Below are 16,288 nucleotides of genomic sequence, written 5' to 3'. Positions count from 1 at the left end.
CTTCACCTGAGGAGGACGGGTCCCCTGCGCTTGCCTGCTCTGGGCTGCTGGCTCTAACAGCCGCCCCCCACCCTCGCTCCCCAGGTGATGGTGAGCAACCCCTACTCCCTGGGGCTGCAGGCCTCCATCTACGAGGAGGCTGACGACAACTTAGACGGCAACATCGTGTACAAACTGGTAAGTCCCAGCAGTCAGGCTGGGGGACCTCGGGCCTTCATGGAAGGAACTCCCTCCTGCTTCCCTTGCTTGCACACATAGAGGGTGAAGCATCGGGGAATTGGGGGGATGCACTCCTGCCCCAGTTGGCAGGGGACAGGCAGCCGTCACTCACACGTGACCTCATCACAGCCTCACAGGGGAGCCTGGCAGGACACTCTGGCAGGGAGCCTGGCCAGCCCAGGCAGGGCGCCAGCCCTGGGCAAGTGGGTCAACTGAGGCATCAGGATTGGGCCACACCAGGGAGGGACTCAGCCCAGCAGTCTGGGACCCGTGGTGCGTGTGCACCCATCAGGCCTCGCGGTCACCCCCTGCAGTGTGCACTGGACCCAGCGCTAGGGAAGCACAGGGCAGTTTGCACGGAGGCTGCCCGTGTGACTGGCTGCAGGGAAGTCCAGTCCAGCCTGCCCCATCACACCTAGGTGACTGGGACGTGGCTGCTCCAGGGACAGACACTGCCAGGGAGTGGGTGCCCTCAGCTGGGGCAGCACCCTGGAGCTTCCAGGAGCCGGGCCCCCAAGGGCAGCCTGGCCAGGGGGCTGCGGGGCTCTGGGATCCTCCCAGAACCCCCCTCCTCAGCTCTCCTCGTTCTGATCGGGGGACATCCGGGAGCCCTGCTCCAGGTGGAGCCTTTTCCTTGGTTCCTAGGACATTGACCTCAAGCAGCAGCACCACTGGGGCAGGGCCTCCCCCAACTTCACCTCCAGGTATGTGGCCATCTGGACAGAGGAGGGGCTCCTGCTGGCTACCGGGGTTCCCTGGGAGAGAGACAAGGCTGAGCTGGACCCCAGCTCAGGACATCGGGATGAGAACAATTGAAAACGCTTTGCAAAGTAAACAATTAGCACACCGCGGGGGCCGCCGTCCTGCTGAGGGTTCTCCCCAAAGAGCGGAAAGCAGCGTCTCAAAGGGACGTGTGTGGCCAGCGTGGGCAGCGGCAGCTCCCCGAGCCCCGGTCCGCGCTTAGAAAGAGGGAAACCCGGAGCGCAGCAGTGGTGCTTGGTGACATGAGCCGGGCACAGAGGGCATGCAGCGGGGTCCACTCCTGGGTCCACCACGGGCAGCGTGGGGAGCAGGCCGGGGGGCGGGGCCACGGCCCAGGCACCGAGTCGGGCGGGGGTGGGGACGGGGGTGGGGACGGGGGTGGCTGCGCCCCCCCCAGCTGCGCCCGCAGACGCGGCTGGTGTGTCCAGCCTTGAGCTACGTGGATTCTACCCCCGTGAAAAACGAATAACTAAAGATTAAATGAGAACGTCACAAAGAAGGGCCGGGGGCGGGGCCGAGCTGGCGGGGGCGGGGCCGAGCGGCGGGGGCGGGGCCGAGCGGCGGGGGCGGGGCCGAGCAACAGAAAGGAGGGGCCCAATAAAGGACCCTGGGAATTCCTGAGCTGCAGGGCGAGTGGGGAGCCTCAGGGATGCCAGTTGTAGAGGTTCACAGACTCTTTCATCCATTAAACATTTACATCTCCGGAAACGTGCACCCCAGGCACTTTACCCTTAGGGGACCTGAACGACAGGGAGATGAAGGCCTAGTTACGAGGGAGCCCGGGGAGAATGAGAAAGAGTCCGAGCAGGAGCCGCGCACCTGGAGCTTATGGGATAGCAGGGAAGGGCGTAAGGATGCAGATGCGGCGGCTGTTCACAGGATTTCGCAGGAACACCCCGCAGTCCCGACTGAGGGTCCGACAGGGGGCGCAGAGCTGGGGCAGAGCCGCGAGTCGGGCTGGCTCCGCGGTGACACGCTGACGTCGGGGTGGTTTTAGCAAGTGACGGCCCTGCCGGGTGACTGCGGCCATGCTGGACTGCCCCGGGCTGGGCGACTGCAAAGAGCAGACTCCTGGTTCTGGAGGCCGGAAGCCCCGGGCCGGGGTGCTGGTGTCTGGTGGTGACCTTCTCACTGTGTCATCCCACGGTGGGAGGGGGCGGGCTGGAGAGCCCGAGCCCCGGCCACGAGCGGACCCCCCGCCCCCGGAAGCGGTCACTCATCCTGCTGAGCTAGTGGCTTCTCCTCGGCCCCCACCTGGCCAAAGTGTTGCCTTGGGGACTAGGTTTCCAACACCTGAGCGTTGGGGGCACTTTCAATCCACAGCAGCTAGGCGACAAGCAACAAAACGGACACAGGAAGAGGTGGAACTTGGGCCTCCACCTGACCAGAGGTTCTCAGCATTTAGGGATGGGTGGGCAGATGGTGGATAGATGGGTGGGTGGTGGGTGGGTGGGCAGATGGTGGATAGATGGGTGGGTGGTGGGTGGGTGGGCAGATGGTGGATAGATGGGTGGATGGGTGGGTGGGTGGGTAGATGGTGGATAGATGGGTGGATTGGTGGATGGTGGGTGGGTGGGTAGATGGTGGATAGATGGGTGGATGGTGGGTGGGTGAGTGGGTGGATGGGTGGATGGTGGGTGGGTGGGTAGATGGTGGATAGATGGGTGGGTGGGTGGGTAGATGGTGGATAGATGGGTGGATGGTGGGTGGGTGGGTAGATGGTGGATAGATGGGTGGATGGTGGGTGGGTGAGTGGGTGGATGGATGGATGGTGGGTGGGTGGGTGGATGGTGGGTGGGTGGGTAGATGGTGGATAGATGGGTGGGTGGGTGGATAGATGGGTGGGTGGTGGGTGGGTGGGTAGATGGTGGATAGATGGTGGATAGATGATGGGTGGTGGATGGGTGGGTGGGTGGGTAGATGGTGGATAGATGGGTGGGTAGGTGGGTAGAGGGTGGATAGGTGGGTGGATGGGTGGGTGGATGGGTGGGTGGATGGGTGGGTGAGTTGATGGATGGGTGGATGATGGGTGGATGAGTAGGTTGATGGATTAGGTGGATGGGTGGGTGGGAGGATGGATGGTGGGTGGGTGAGTGGGTGGATGGATGGTGGGTGGATGGGTGGGTGGATGGGTGGGTGAGTTGATGGATGGGTGGATGATGGGTGGGTGAGTAGGTTGATGGATTAGGTGGATGGGTGGGTGGGTGAGTGGGTGGATGGATTGGGAGATGGATGGTGGGTGGATGGATGGTGGATGGTGGACGAGTGGTGGATGGGTAGATGACTGGTGAGGGTAGACGATGCCTCCGGGCCCACTGACAACGCACACCCCTGCTCTACAGCATAAAGCGCCCCACGATCTCCACTTTGACTGTGGACATAGCCAACAGGGAGATTTCGTGTGTGGACATGAAGCCACTGGTAGGCTCTGACCCTTTGCCTCTGCCTCCCTGTGTGGGCATGTGCCCGGGCTGTGCCCCTGTCGGCTGCAGCCCTCCCTCCCTGACCTGCCTGTCCCTCTCTGTCCTCTGCAGTCGATGCTCATTTCGGTGGGTTGTGATCTGGAAAAGAAGATTGTTGTGCAGAAGTAAGTGTGTCATTACGCGGGTGGGGTGGCACACAGCTGGGTGGCCACGGGGACAGCTGCTGAAGTGGGTGTCGTCGTGTGTGTTCGGCTATTTCCTGTTGGTCTCACATTCCCACAGTGGAATGTCAGATGATCCACTGGCAGAGCACTTGCCTAGCACGCCTGGGGCCCGGGTCCACCCTGGTACCAACCCCAAAAAGTCAGTTAAATAACCACCGTGGACAGGCTGAGCCCGCTTCTGCCTGTGTCCCTCCCACACCGGACAGAGCTCACTGCCTCCTCTTCCTTCTCACCTGCGTGTTCTGTTTCCTCCTTTCAGCCCCCTGATTCCTCGTTTTGATCAGAATTGCGCAGGGTCTTCGGCTTTGATCTTTTGCTAAGAATAATTTAGAAAATTTGTCTCCAGTATCCATGATCGCCCCCCAGAAACAGAGTCACGGGAATCCAAGGAAAACAGCAAAGAAACCGAGCAGGGCTCCTGGCCTCCCTGTTCCCGCAGACACTGCTGTGCTGGTGGTGGGCAGGCCACAGCCGCTCTGGGTGGACACCTGACGCGTGGCACCTGCCCATTCCTGTGGTGTAAACGCCCCAAGGTGGCCGCTGATCTCAGGCTCATGAACCCCCGAGGGTCAGGTGGCTGTCTCTCGGCAGCACAGGGTAATGACAGGCTGGATGGCAGTTTCCTCAGGTCTCTCCCCAACATGGAAGGGTCTGCACAATTGATGGATTGTATACCTAGATCCTTATCTGCACCGGAAATGGTTGTAAAATAATACACAGTTTGTTCCAAAAAAGTTGGGCAAAGGCTTGAACCAGCACTTTCCAAACAAGAAAGGGAAAAGAGACGCCAGTGGCTGTAGAACACCCCGGACGCTGCTGCGGGAAAGGTGGTCAGCTCACCGAGCCGGGGACGCACGTTAGAGCTTAGCTCTCAGGATTGCTGATGGGGTCGCCACGCCCCCATCCAGCTCTGCCGGAGGCTGAGGCAAGAGGATTGAAAATTGGAGGCCAGCCTGGGCAACTTGGTGAGACCCTGTTTCCAAATAACAAGGCTGAGGTGGAGCTCCGTGGTGGAGACTTCCGGGCTGATCCCCAGTTTGACGAGACCCTGGTAACGCGCACCTGAGGATGGCCAGGCTCCGGGGCCTGGCAGGGGGAGTCCCGTGAGGTTGGGGTCCCATAGCTCCAGGCTCAGAGTCGCTTTGGGGGTGTACGTCTTCCAGCCATTTGCAAGCCCCCGAGGACCCAGCGGCCCAGAGTGGTCACAGTGGCTTATCCTGACAGCTTCCAGGAGGAGCCAGGCCGAGTGCCCCAGAGGGGGTGAAGCACCCCAGCGCGGCGTTCTGACGCAGCGGGACGTCACAGTGAAGACAAGGAGCCAGGCCATGTCCCCTGACGCTTGGCACACACGCCATCGTGCAGTGAGAGCCACGGACGGGAGGCCAGGCAGGCCACTGCAGCCCTGCCCGTCTGCGTTCACCTGCACCTGGGGACTTCCTCCTGCCCCCGCTGCCGTGCGGCTGCCCGCGCCAAGGCCGGCCTCTGGTGGCTCTCTGCTCTGCTGTGCCTTGACCTGAGGAGATGGCCCCGTCCCTCCGTGGTCCCCCAGCCCCCACGGCGGAGACCTCAGACAGACCCCCAGGAGGGACACGCTGCCGAAGCCCGGCCAGTGCTGCCCAGCTGCCATGGCCTCGAGGAGCCCAAGGAGACGGAGGACAAGATGTCGCGTGGGGCCCCGCGGGGCTGCGGGCTGGGAGGGTGCTGGGGCAGCCGCGGCAGCAGAAGAGCCCAGTGACAGCTCGGTCCCCGAGCCCCGGCAGGTGTGAGTGCATGAGCGATGAGCAAGTGCTCTGCCAGCCTGGAACCGGCCTAAAATCAAGCCTTCAGGCTCGGTGACGCATGCCTGTGACCCCACGCTGGGAGGCCCGAGGAGGCCAGTTCAAGGACAAGGCCTTGTCAAAATGAGGAGGGCGCCGTGGCCAAGCACCCTGGGTCAGTCCCCAGGAGCAAAAGAGAGAAGTCAGGGCCATGGCGGCCTCCGTCAGGGTCCAGGACTGGCCCTGGTCCTCTGAGGTCAGCTCTGAAAACCTGCTTCCCAAGAGCCCACGGGGCCTGCACAGGACAGAGCAGGGCGCTACTGCAGGGGAGGGCGGGCTGCCGGGGGCGCTCGAGGGTCCCAACAGAACCGCTGGGAACAATCTGTGGGGGCAGGTACGGGAGCACTGTGCCCGGGGCGGGAGACACGGGGGGTCTGACAGATGAGACAGAGAAATGGGTCACACAGGACGGGCGGATGGACAGATACAGATGTGGATTTTGGGGGGGAAGGGTACTGGGAATTGAGCCCAGGGGTGCTGTACCACTGAGCCGCATCCCCAGCCCGAGCCCTTTTTAATTTTTATTTTGACAAAGGATCTCGCTAAGTCGCTGAGACTGACCTCAAATTTGAAATCCTCATGCCTCAGACTCCTGAGCCCCTGGGATTACAGGCGTATGCCATCACACCCAGCCTAGAGGTGGATTTTTGAGACTTTGTGTCACCCAGGCCAACTGACAAACATACGCGCACACACATGCACACACACGCACACACTTTTTCTAAGTGTGTGTGACTGTGCCTCGTGCTCTTGCCTGGTTACTCTGGAAAGACTCGTCCTGCTCTGGTCAGTTTAGAGCACACAGCTAACTCTCCACGTCCACACCCGAGGCCACCCTGTGTATTCTGATGTGTCCATCCTCGCCCGTTGCTGTTGCTATGATAGAATACTTGAGACTCAGTAATTTGCAAAGATAAGAGGTTAGTTTAACTCAAGAGCACTGCGTAGGCCCTGCTCTGCACCTGGTGTGGCCTCATGCTGTGCGGTGTCAGGCCCCCTGTCCTCACCGTGACTCACCCCTCCCAGGAGCCACACTGGTCATCAGCTCTTCCACCAGGGCAGGACCCTGGTGACCCCAAGGCCACACTGTGGCCCCCCGACTCTCCACCTTCGCTGGAGGTTCGGTGGGGACAAAGCCCATCCCAGCGCAGCAGTACCCAGCCTGCCCCGCTGGACCGCCTGTCCCGGCCACAGGCTGGCGGTGCACCTGCCAGCCAGGGGAGTGCAGACCCCAGAATCAGACCCAGGACGGAGGCCTGTGCACCGAGGCCCTCGCCCTCCGGGATCCAGCGGCCGTGCTGTCCTCTCCTTCGGCGTCTCCGACTACCCCCGCTCCTGGCGGCCTCTCGCTCTGCTCTCCTCTTCCGCCAGCCAGCCTGGACGGATGGAGACCAGCTCTCCAAGGCAGATGGCCAGGTGCGCGGCCGAGGCCTTGGGGCCAGGGAGGCCGTAAAGGCAGGAAACCCACAGGAGAGGGTGGAAATCAACACTCTGGCCGCAGGAGCCCGTCACAGGGGCTGGTGAGGGATTGGGTGGGGAGCAGAGGACCCCCGCAGCAGGGCCATATGTACTCATCCAGACTGTTCCGCAGCACGTCACTGTCACTCCCGATGTCCTGCATACCTCTGTTCTCCGTAGGGGCCGCGTAGCAGCTCCATCCACTGAACCCCCTTCCCTGACACTCCATCTGGGACGTCTTTCCTACATCAAGCTGCACAGCTAGGCCTCACCTTTTTATCAGCTGCATAGTGTTCCTGCATGTGGCCAGTAAGCTGTCCCTGACTTTAGGGACATCTGAGGCTGCAGTGAAGCTACAGAACCCCCAGCCTTGTGTGCCCATCTTCGCGTACCACCAGGGCATGGGCTCTTCAAGATGAACTTTGTGGAGACTTGCTGGGTCTAGGCTTCTGTCTCAAAAAGCTGTGTCAGGGCTGGGCTGGGGCTCAGTGGCAGAGCGCAGTCTGGCACGTGTGAGGCACTGGGTCCGATCCTCAGCACCACATGAAAAGGTGTTGTGTCAACTACAGCTGAAACATTAAGAAGATAAGGCTGGACCAAAAACACTGGAGTGGCCGTTTCTCCAAGGAAGACAGACGGGGCCAGCAAGCCCTGGAAAGAGTGCCCCGCGCCACTCGGGAGGAAGGGGCAGGTCACACCCGCGAGGAGCGGCCGCCTCGCACCCAGCGAGACGCTGCTGGGCTTGACTGGTGCATGAGAGGCGCTGGGAGGACGAGGCCGGGACCCTGCGCACCGTGGGCATGAGGGGACAACGGGAAGCCACGGTGGGGAGCTGGCGGCCCTCGGAGAAGGGAAACACGGGATCTGCACACCCTGGGGCTGTCCCACTGCTGGGAGCAAACCCAGAAGCGCCATGTCCTCAGCAGCACGACCCACCAGAGCCGAGGCGTGGGGCACCGTGAGACCCTCACGCCATGCACACCACAGAGCCCTGACTTTTGCTGTAACGTGGGCGCACCCCAGGGACGCTGTGCTCAGGGACGCAGCCCCAGACGCAGCAGGGCACGCGGCAGCCTCACCCCCAGGAGCTGGCGTGGCAGGGCCGAGCTTCAGTGTGGGGAGATGTTCTGGAGAGGGTGGTGGGGCGGCTGCACAGCCCTGTGTCTGCCCCAGGACCCTGGACTGTGCACTGGAGCCTGATGAAGACGGTAGCTCCTGTTACATGTAGGGCAGCCCACATCCTAAGTGACTTTTTTTTCTTTTTGGTGCCAGGGATTGAACTCAGGGACACTCAGCCACGGAGCCCCACCCGCAGCCCTATTTCGTATTTTATTTAGAGTCAGGGTCTCACTGAGTTGCTTAGGGCTTCACTGTAGCTGAGGCTGGCTTTGAACTCATGATCCTCCTTCCTCAGCCTCCTGAACCGCTGGGATGACAGGTGTGGCCACCGCGCCCGGCCTCTAGGTGACATTTTTATGTTTTTTGTCGATGTAGAGGACAGCGTGCCTTTATTTTGTTTTTCTGCGGTGCCAAGGATGGAACCCAGTGCCTTCCACGTGCTAGGCAAGCGCTCTGCCACTGAGCCCCAGCCCAGCTGCACCCTCTAGGTGGCGAACCACCCCCTCGCCACGTCGGCCCCACTGCCTGCATCCTTGCCCCCAGCTCCTCCCCCGTCCCTGGCTGCGGAGGTCCCCTCCAGGCCAGGCACAGCTCTCACCATCTTTTCTTGCTCACAGCGAAATCTCAGCCTGCTCCAAGGGCATCCTGGACGCCGTGGAGCTCCAGAAGAACTACTCCTACGTCATTGAGAAGTAAGGCTGCCCCCCAGCACGCAGGGCAGGGCAGGGCAGGAGTGAGGGGGCTGACAGCTGGCCAGAGAGAGTCCATGCGGGGCGAGGACCAGAGTCAGGAGGTCGCCACCCACAGGGCGAAGCCACCCAGAAAGAGCCACCGTGCCAGGTCCTGGGCACCCCTGGACACCGCCCCAGCTGCCCCGGCCCTGGGTCCCCCCGAGGTAGCGGGACCGCTGGACATTCCCAGCCTGGATGGGAGGGTGCAGCGGACCAGGGCCTGGTGGCCGCACGTGACGTCCCCGACCCCGGGGCTGAGGCAGGAGTGTCACCTGAGCTCATGAGCTAGAGACCAGCCGTGGCGACACAGTCAGGCCCTGTCACCCAAGACAAGCAACCGGACTGTCTGTGCCCAACGCGTGGCCTCGCCACTGCCCCTCGACACCACAGCACAAGAGCCATCACGACCCCTACAGGCGTGTTCGCAGGCCACCCACAGGTGACACCCACAGGTGACACACAGGTGACACACAGGTTCTGCGAAATACCACACCTTACCATTTGTTTTCCAGCACCGGGAATTGGACCCAGGGGCACTTAGCCACTGAGCCCCAGCCCCAGCCTTTTTTTTTTTTTTAAATATAGATTTTTTAGTTGTAGATGGACACAACATCTTTGTTTTTATTATTACTTTTTTAAATGTGGTGCTGAGGATCAAACTCAGGGCCTCGTGTGTGCAGAGCGAGTGCTCTACCATTGAGCCACACCCCCAGTCCCCTTCCCAGCCCTTTTTAAAAAAGGGTTTTATTTAGAGACAGGGTCTCTCCAAGTTGCCTAGGGCCTTGCTGAGTTGCTGAGGCTGGTTTTGAACTCGCCATCCTCCTGCCTCAGCCTCCCGAGCTGCTGGGATGACAGGCGAGGCCACCAGCCTGGCATACTGCACTTTTTACATAAGGGACTCAAGCATCTGTGGATTTGGGAGTCCTCGGGGAATCCCAGAACCCATCCCCGTAGGACTAATCCCCTTCGGATCCTGAGGGATGCCTGTAGCTGTAGATACGGAGGGAGGGAAGGAGAAAGACTGATGTAAGGAATTGGCTGAGGCCTGGAACTTCGGACATCTGCAGGGTAGTGGAAACTGGAGCCCAGAAAAGAGCTGTAGTTTGAGCCACATGGCCATCCGCTATGGCCCAAGGGTTGGGATTGGGGGCAGGTAGGTGTCTGTTCTGTTCTGGCCTTCGCCTGATTCGGGCAGGCCCACCAACATGGTGGGTCCCCCACAGCACTCAGAGAGCCCTGATGTAAACGTCAGTTTCATTCAGAAACCAGAAAAGACGCCTTCACAGAAACAGCCAGATCACGTTCCACCAAATGCCTGGGCCCAGTGACCAGCCACACTGATGCACAAAATTAACAGCAAATCCCAGTGTCTTTGGGTCTTGACTGTGAAGCTTGCCCCCCCACCCCCCGATGTCACCTGCATTCTGGTGAAAGTCCCTGTTGCAGAGGGAAAACAGGCTGCAAAGGGCCCGGCAGTGGGCAGGAGCTGACCCCACTGCCCCTCGCTGCTTCCTGCTCTCTTAAAGGGAATCCTACGACGCCAGCTACCAGGGGCAGCGGTCCGCCGAGGACCTGGTGGTGCAGTACTCGTACAAGGACCTGGGCTGCCCGCGTCTCGTCTACTACGACACCCCCTGGAAGCCCGTGATCGAGCTGTAAGAGCCCCGTGGGGGCCCAGCAGGGGGACACCTCCGGGCCCTCGCCTTGGGCCCACCTGGTCGGGGGCCGCCTCAGGGCGGGGTCACTCTGCCCTCTGGGATCACAGCCGTGTGCCACTGCGCCAGGCCCAGCTTGCTTTTCCAATATTTGTCACTTGCCTCTGGTTGGTTGGACCCACGGGTGCAGCTGCCGCGTGAGGGGAGCCAACTAAACTGCAGATGTCACCAGAAACCTCTGGGGACAGGGAAGAGTCCTGTTTGCTGAGGGCAGGGTGCCGCTTGGTGCTGGCATGCTTAGCGCGTGCAAGGCCCGGCTCCTCACACATGCCCAGTGTGCGCCTGGGATTCGTCCCTGAGCTCACCATGAGGTTACTTGGTTCCAACACACGGCACCAGCTTCTTCCCGTCCCTGCCCATCGGGTCCCTCTCAGAGAGGCTGCTGCCCGGTGCCTGGCCCCCACTCTGTCCCCTCTCCCTGCACTTGGCGCGGCCCCCACCCCCAGGTCAGGTGTCCCCGCAGCGGGCAGCTGTGGCAGAGGCCCTCTCAGGTCCTTGGAGCAGCCCTGCCCCGCGCTGTGTCCCAGGTGGCGGAAGTCGGACTTCCAGGAGATCGTGAGAGCCGAGTACGTGCTGCTGGAGGTGAACGGGGTGTTCACCTACTCCTACGCCATGACAGCTGGCTCCGCCTCGTGCATCAACCAGCCCCAGAACTGGACCAGCATCCTGGAGACGTCCTCCAAGAAGGGACCCTCCTCCTGGAACAGAGAGGTAGTGCTGACCCTCTGGCCTGCACAGATCATGCCTGGATGAGGCCCGGGGGGATGGGAGAGCGTGGCACTGGGCCGTCCTTTGGAAATCTGCAAGGGAACTGACCACGGTCTACTGGGCCCTGCTATGGGGGTGAGCCCGCCATCCCCCGGACGCCATCTCCGCGGACTGACTCAGCTCAGGGTCTGAGCTCTGTGAGCGTTTCCACAATACGGGGCGGTCTGTGGTCAGTTGGGAAACAAGACGGCGGGCCGCTGGCGCTCGTCCTCCGCCTGGTTAAAGGCCGAGCGCAGAGCGGTGCCGCCAGCAGGGGGCGCGCGCTCCCCGCGCCTCCGCCCGAGCGCTGTCCAGCGAGGTGACCGGCTCTCGGTCTCGTGGCCTTGATCCTGTGGGTTCACCTTTAGGGTGCTGAGGATGCACCCAGGGCCGGACACTGCGCGGCGAGCGCTTTCCCGTCAAGGGCTCTGGCTATCGCCGTGTTATTGTCGCTTTTCCTGGTTTTAAAAGATGAAACTCGCTTCACATTCCATGAACTTTGGGGGTTCTGGAGTCGGACCCAGGGGGGCGCCATCGCTGAGCCCCAGCCCTTTCTCATTTTTACTTTGAGACGGTCTTGCCACGTTGCCGAGGCTGGCCTTGAACTTGCAGACTCCCGCCCAGCGTCCACTCAGTGGAGGGACAGGCGTGTGCCACCGTGCCCAGCACTGTGGTGACTTTTTTTTCTTTTTTAATAGTTATTTTTTAGTTGTAGCGGGATGCAACACCTTTAATTTATTTATTTACTTTCACATGGTGCTGAGGTCGGAACGGCGAGCGCTGTCCCGCTGAGCCCCGGCCCAGCCCCGGCCCAGCCCCGGCCCAGCCCCGTCTTTGGTGGCTTTTTAAGGGAGAATGTGTCAGAGTTCCGCACCACATAGTATTTCGGTCACCGACAAACGACATGTGTGGCCATGCTCCTATGAGAACAGGACAGGCCTGAGGACGCCCTGTCACCTGGGGCTTTGTGTGCTGTGGCCGTGCAGCTCTGGACACACCACTGAGCGGCCAGTCGCCCAGTAGCACAGCGCCGGCAGCTGTGCTGGGCCGTGCAGCTGTGGGGCTGATGACAAGGCGCCTGGTTCCTGTATTCCCTGAGGTTGGGACCCAGGGCCGCACGCAGGCCAGGCACGCTGCCCTGCTCTGCGGTGCGCCGTGGCTTTCAAACACGCCCGAGACGGGCACTGTCCCGGAACCCCGTCCTGTGGAGCTGCGTCTCTGATGGCTGGAGACTAAATGGCCTTGGTTTTTGAGCTCGCTCGTGGCTGATGGCAGGCCCCGTCCATCCCTCGGGTGGTCTCTTTGCCTCTGGTCTTCACTCACACCCCACAAACTACCCCTGGACTCCCCGTTGCTCTCCTTTATTGCTGGATTTTCCCTCTCTGCTCACCTGCCTCCTTTCTGGGAGGCCCCGGCCAGGCGGGGCAGAGGACCCCAGCGTAGGGCCGGGAGGTGGCCTGGGTCCTGGCTGAGGGCAGCCAGCATTCTGGGCCAGCCTCGGGCTTCCTGGGTGAGGGCGGGCTGGTGCGGGTGGACAGTCTGACACCCCTGGGGAAGGCCAGCTTGCCAAGCCGGAGTCATCTGCAGACCACTCAGGCTGACGGCCAGGGAGCCTCCGTCTCCACAGAGCAGTGGTGCACCCCGCTCCCAGAGGCCGAGCAGGAGGCTGCAAGTTCAAGGTCAGCCCCAGAACTCAGCATAACAGGGCTGGGGTGTGGCTCAGAGGCAGAGCAGCTGGGCGAGGTGCAAGCCCCTACCGACGACAATCCTGGGACTCTCAGGAGTCCGCAGCAGGGCGCCGGTTCATTTTCCTCTAAGGGACACCCTAGAATCTGAGGACAGGACAGAAAGCTGCCACCTCGACTGGCCCCAGTCCCCCTGGCCTGGCCTGCATCAAGCCAGCAAAAGCCCCCGGAGGGAAGTCCGGGCTCCCCCTCCCGGATCCCAAGCGTGGAGTCCCCCCGGGCGGCTCCTCCCGGGCTGTGAGGAGAGCCCGTCCCTGGCCCTCTTGGCCGGCCTTGGCCTTCTTGGCCTGAGGACGTGCCACCCCACCTCTTCCCTCACCCACATGTGGGGTCCCCTGTGCCTGTGAGGGTGCAGTGGAGGGTGGCAGGCAGCTCCCGGGAGGACAGGCCAGGGCCAGTGGCGTGCTTCTGTCCCCTCCCTAGAACTACATCAGCTGCCACCACAGCAGCAGCAACCTCACTGCCTTGGAGTGGCCCGGTGCCCAGTACCAGGTCCTGGGGGGCCTAACAGACAACGAGATCATCTTCGACCAAAGGAACGGGTTCTACATCTTCCACCTGTCCATTGTGGACCCCTACTACAGGTCAGCTGGTCTGCCCTGCACCAGGGCCACCGGGCAAACTGGGGGCAGGCTCTGTGGGGCGGGCCACACCTGTGCAGGGTACCCTTTATGCCCCTCCCTCACCGGCTGAACTGAGTTCCCATGGGTCACCGGGGCCACAACTGTCATCCCAGTGACTCTGGAGGCCGAGGCAGGAGGATTGCAAGTTGGAGGCCAGCCTTAACGACTTAGCAAGATCCTGTCTCAAAATAAAAGTTTAAAGGCTGGGGTGTGGCTCAGCGGTAGGACGCTTGCCTGCCTCCCACACGTGAGGCCCTGTCTTTGTCCCCAGCGGTACCAAACAACAGAACAAAAATCCCAGCTCAGACTGTCCCACAGAGTGACGATTTTAAGTTCTAGTTGACATTTGTTCATCCCGGAAGTCCTGGCCCTCTGTGGATTCTGCATCTGCAAGTTAAACCAACCACTGGTCAAAATGTTTAAAGAATCCTGTCTGCACTGGACACGTACAGGGTTTTTTCTGGTCACTATTCCCTAAGTAACATACGACAACAACCGCTACACGGCCCGGGGCCAGGGGTCCGTCCCTCAGAGGCGACTTCCAGCCCCGGGAGGACACAGGTTCTGTGCCCAGACTGCCCGTTTCACACAGGGGACTGGAACCCCTGGGGTCCTGGAACTTGGCCCCGTGGATTCCGGGGACGGCTGGATTTCAGAGTTCACAGCCAGTGCTGGGGAAGGACGGCGGCCCGCAGCCACGCCCTCCTGCCACCTCCAGTGGGGGGACACCATGGGGGTACAACGCAGGCAGCTCAGCCACTCAGGGCCGCCGGCCTCGGGGGAAGGGGGTCTGTGAGCCGGCCACCATGGGACTTACGACTTGCATGGGGGGGGTGGCTCCATGCAGCCTGTCCCATGAGACGTCCCCGCCCAGGGGCGTCAGGAGCACCTGGAGCCACCCAGTACTGTTGGCCAGTGTCCCCCTGGGGACAACATGGGCGACTTCCTTGCCCTGCTTGAGTCCTCTCAGCCATCACCGTGGAGGAAGGTCCACCTAGGTGTCCGTGGGGCCTCCTGGGCCCAGTGCTGGTGCCCACTGCAATGCCCCCTCAGTCCACAGCCCGCTGTCCTGCCTCGGGTCTGACGTACGGGTGGGGGACCCGCAGCTGTCCTAGTGCCTTCCCTCCTGCCCCCGCAGCTACTGCCAGCTGGAGACCACCTTCAGCATCTACGTGTACGGGGCCTACCCGCGCAGAGCCATCCCGCCCGAGGCCGCCATCATCCTGCTCGTGAGCGGCCTCCTGCTGGCCGTGTGGCTGGCCTACCTCGTCCGGCACACCGCGGAGGGCCACAGGTGCCAACAGTGCTGTGCCAGCCTGTGCTGCTGTGGCTGTGCCAGGGCCAGGCACTGAAGACCCGGCCTGGCCAGGGCTGAGCACTGGGGCTTCGAGTAAAGTGTCACCACTGAGCAGGCAGCAGGCGCCTTCTTCCCACTCCCCACCGCGCAGGAGACTCGTCTGTCTTGCTGGGGTGGAACCCGGGGGCACAGGCCGGGAGGGTGCTCTGCATTGGGAGACACACCCTGGTCCTTTTTTTTTCTTTTGGTACCGGGGATTGAACTCAGGGACACTTGACCACTGAGCCACACCCCAGCCCTGTTTTGTATCTTATTTAGAGACAGGGTCTCCTGAGGGGCTTAGAGCCTTGCTGTTGCTGAGGCTGGCTTTGAACTTGTGATCCTCCTGCCTCAGCTTCCCGAGCTGCTGAGATGACAGGTGTGGCCAATGCACTCAATCCTCATTGATTCTGTGACACTGTGACATCCCGAGGCCAAGCCCATAGGACCACAGTTTCCTAGAGATGACACTTAGTGCCCTCTCCACAAACCTCACGTCTGTCACGTGCAAACCAAGCAGTGCCCAGCGCAGGCTCCCAGCCTCCCGTGACTGGGATCCTGCAGTCCAGGGCCAGCCCCAGGGCCGAGAGCCTACCACACAGAGCCTGCCCACCCTTTGCCTTTTGTGCCCAAACCACAGCAGGGACCCTGCCTCGCGTTCCCAGCTCCCTGTGCTTCTGAGCGGCCCTGTCTCCTCTCCTCCGCTCACTTGGCTGGACCTGATCCTCCTGATACGAGGATCCACTCCGTATCAGACCTCAGCTCATGAAGCTGAGCACGGTGGCGCACCCCGCCCATGTCCCAGGCCCCCTGGGCTCCCCCAGCACAGACCTCGGGTCCCCGGATGAAGGTCCCAGCACCAGGGGACAGCCCAGGATGGGCAGGAGGACTCCCAGCCCATCCTGGGAGGAGCAGGCCAGGCGAGCCATCCCACAGGGCGTCCCAGGAGGGGCGGCCTGCCACCTGCTGTTTGGTCATAGTTCCTGGGGGTGGCAGCCCTCAGGGTCACCCTGGGCACAGCAGAAAGACAGGTGAAGGCCTGTGCATGGGCAGTCCCATGGGATAAGGGGGGAGGCTGAGGACACTGGCGCTTGGGGTCACCCTGCCCTTCCTGGGCTGGGCTGTCTCTGGCTTCTCAGTCAGCACCTAGGCAAGTCCCCACTGGAGCCCTGATGGACACCTCACCTGGGCTCAGGGGCCACGTGTCCCCGCCCTCCTTACTGGGCCCTCCTCCTGCACCCGCCTCGCCCACACTGAGCCAGCACTGCCCCCACCACAGGGCGGTCTGCTTGTGCCCAACCCTCACCACCAGGCCAGTCGGCAGCACCGAGCCCAGCCCCTGGCCTGCCTCCCCTCGCCCACCCCTGGC

The 16,288-nt window shown here is 61.9% G+C and overlaps 1 protein-coding gene across 1 annotated transcript in view; it reads left to right on the top strand.

The window, feature by feature from the left end:
- The window catches only part of Catsperd (catsper channel auxiliary subunit delta), a 42,599-nt gene extending 27,664 nt beyond the window's left edge, over positions 1-14,935 (top strand). Inside the window, exons 15-23 of the mRNA XM_076859171.2 lie at positions 85-177; positions 865-923; positions 3,324-3,402; positions 3,516-3,568; positions 8,640-8,714; positions 10,280-10,408; positions 10,996-11,179; positions 13,384-13,544; positions 14,722-14,935. Coding sequence (XP_076715286.2) covers positions 85-177; positions 865-923; positions 3,324-3,402; positions 3,516-3,568; positions 8,640-8,714; positions 10,280-10,408; positions 10,996-11,179; positions 13,384-13,544; positions 14,722-14,935 — 1,047 coding nt within the window. The remainder of the gene's footprint in view (positions 1-84; positions 178-864; positions 924-3,323; positions 3,403-3,515; positions 3,569-8,639; positions 8,715-10,279; positions 10,409-10,995; positions 11,180-13,383; positions 13,545-14,721) is intronic.
- The last annotated feature ends 1,353 nt before the right edge of the window (positions 14,936-16,288 follow it).

This window comes from Callospermophilus lateralis, chromosome 1, assembly GCF_048772815.1.
Source record: "Callospermophilus lateralis isolate mCalLat2 chromosome 1, mCalLat2.hap1, whole genome shotgun sequence".
In the NCBI taxonomy this organism is placed as follows: Eukaryota; Metazoa; Chordata; class Mammalia; order Rodentia; family Sciuridae; genus Callospermophilus; species Callospermophilus lateralis.
The sequence above is the reverse complement of the archived record's forward strand: the minus strand, read 5'-3'. Positions and strand labels throughout refer to the sequence as shown.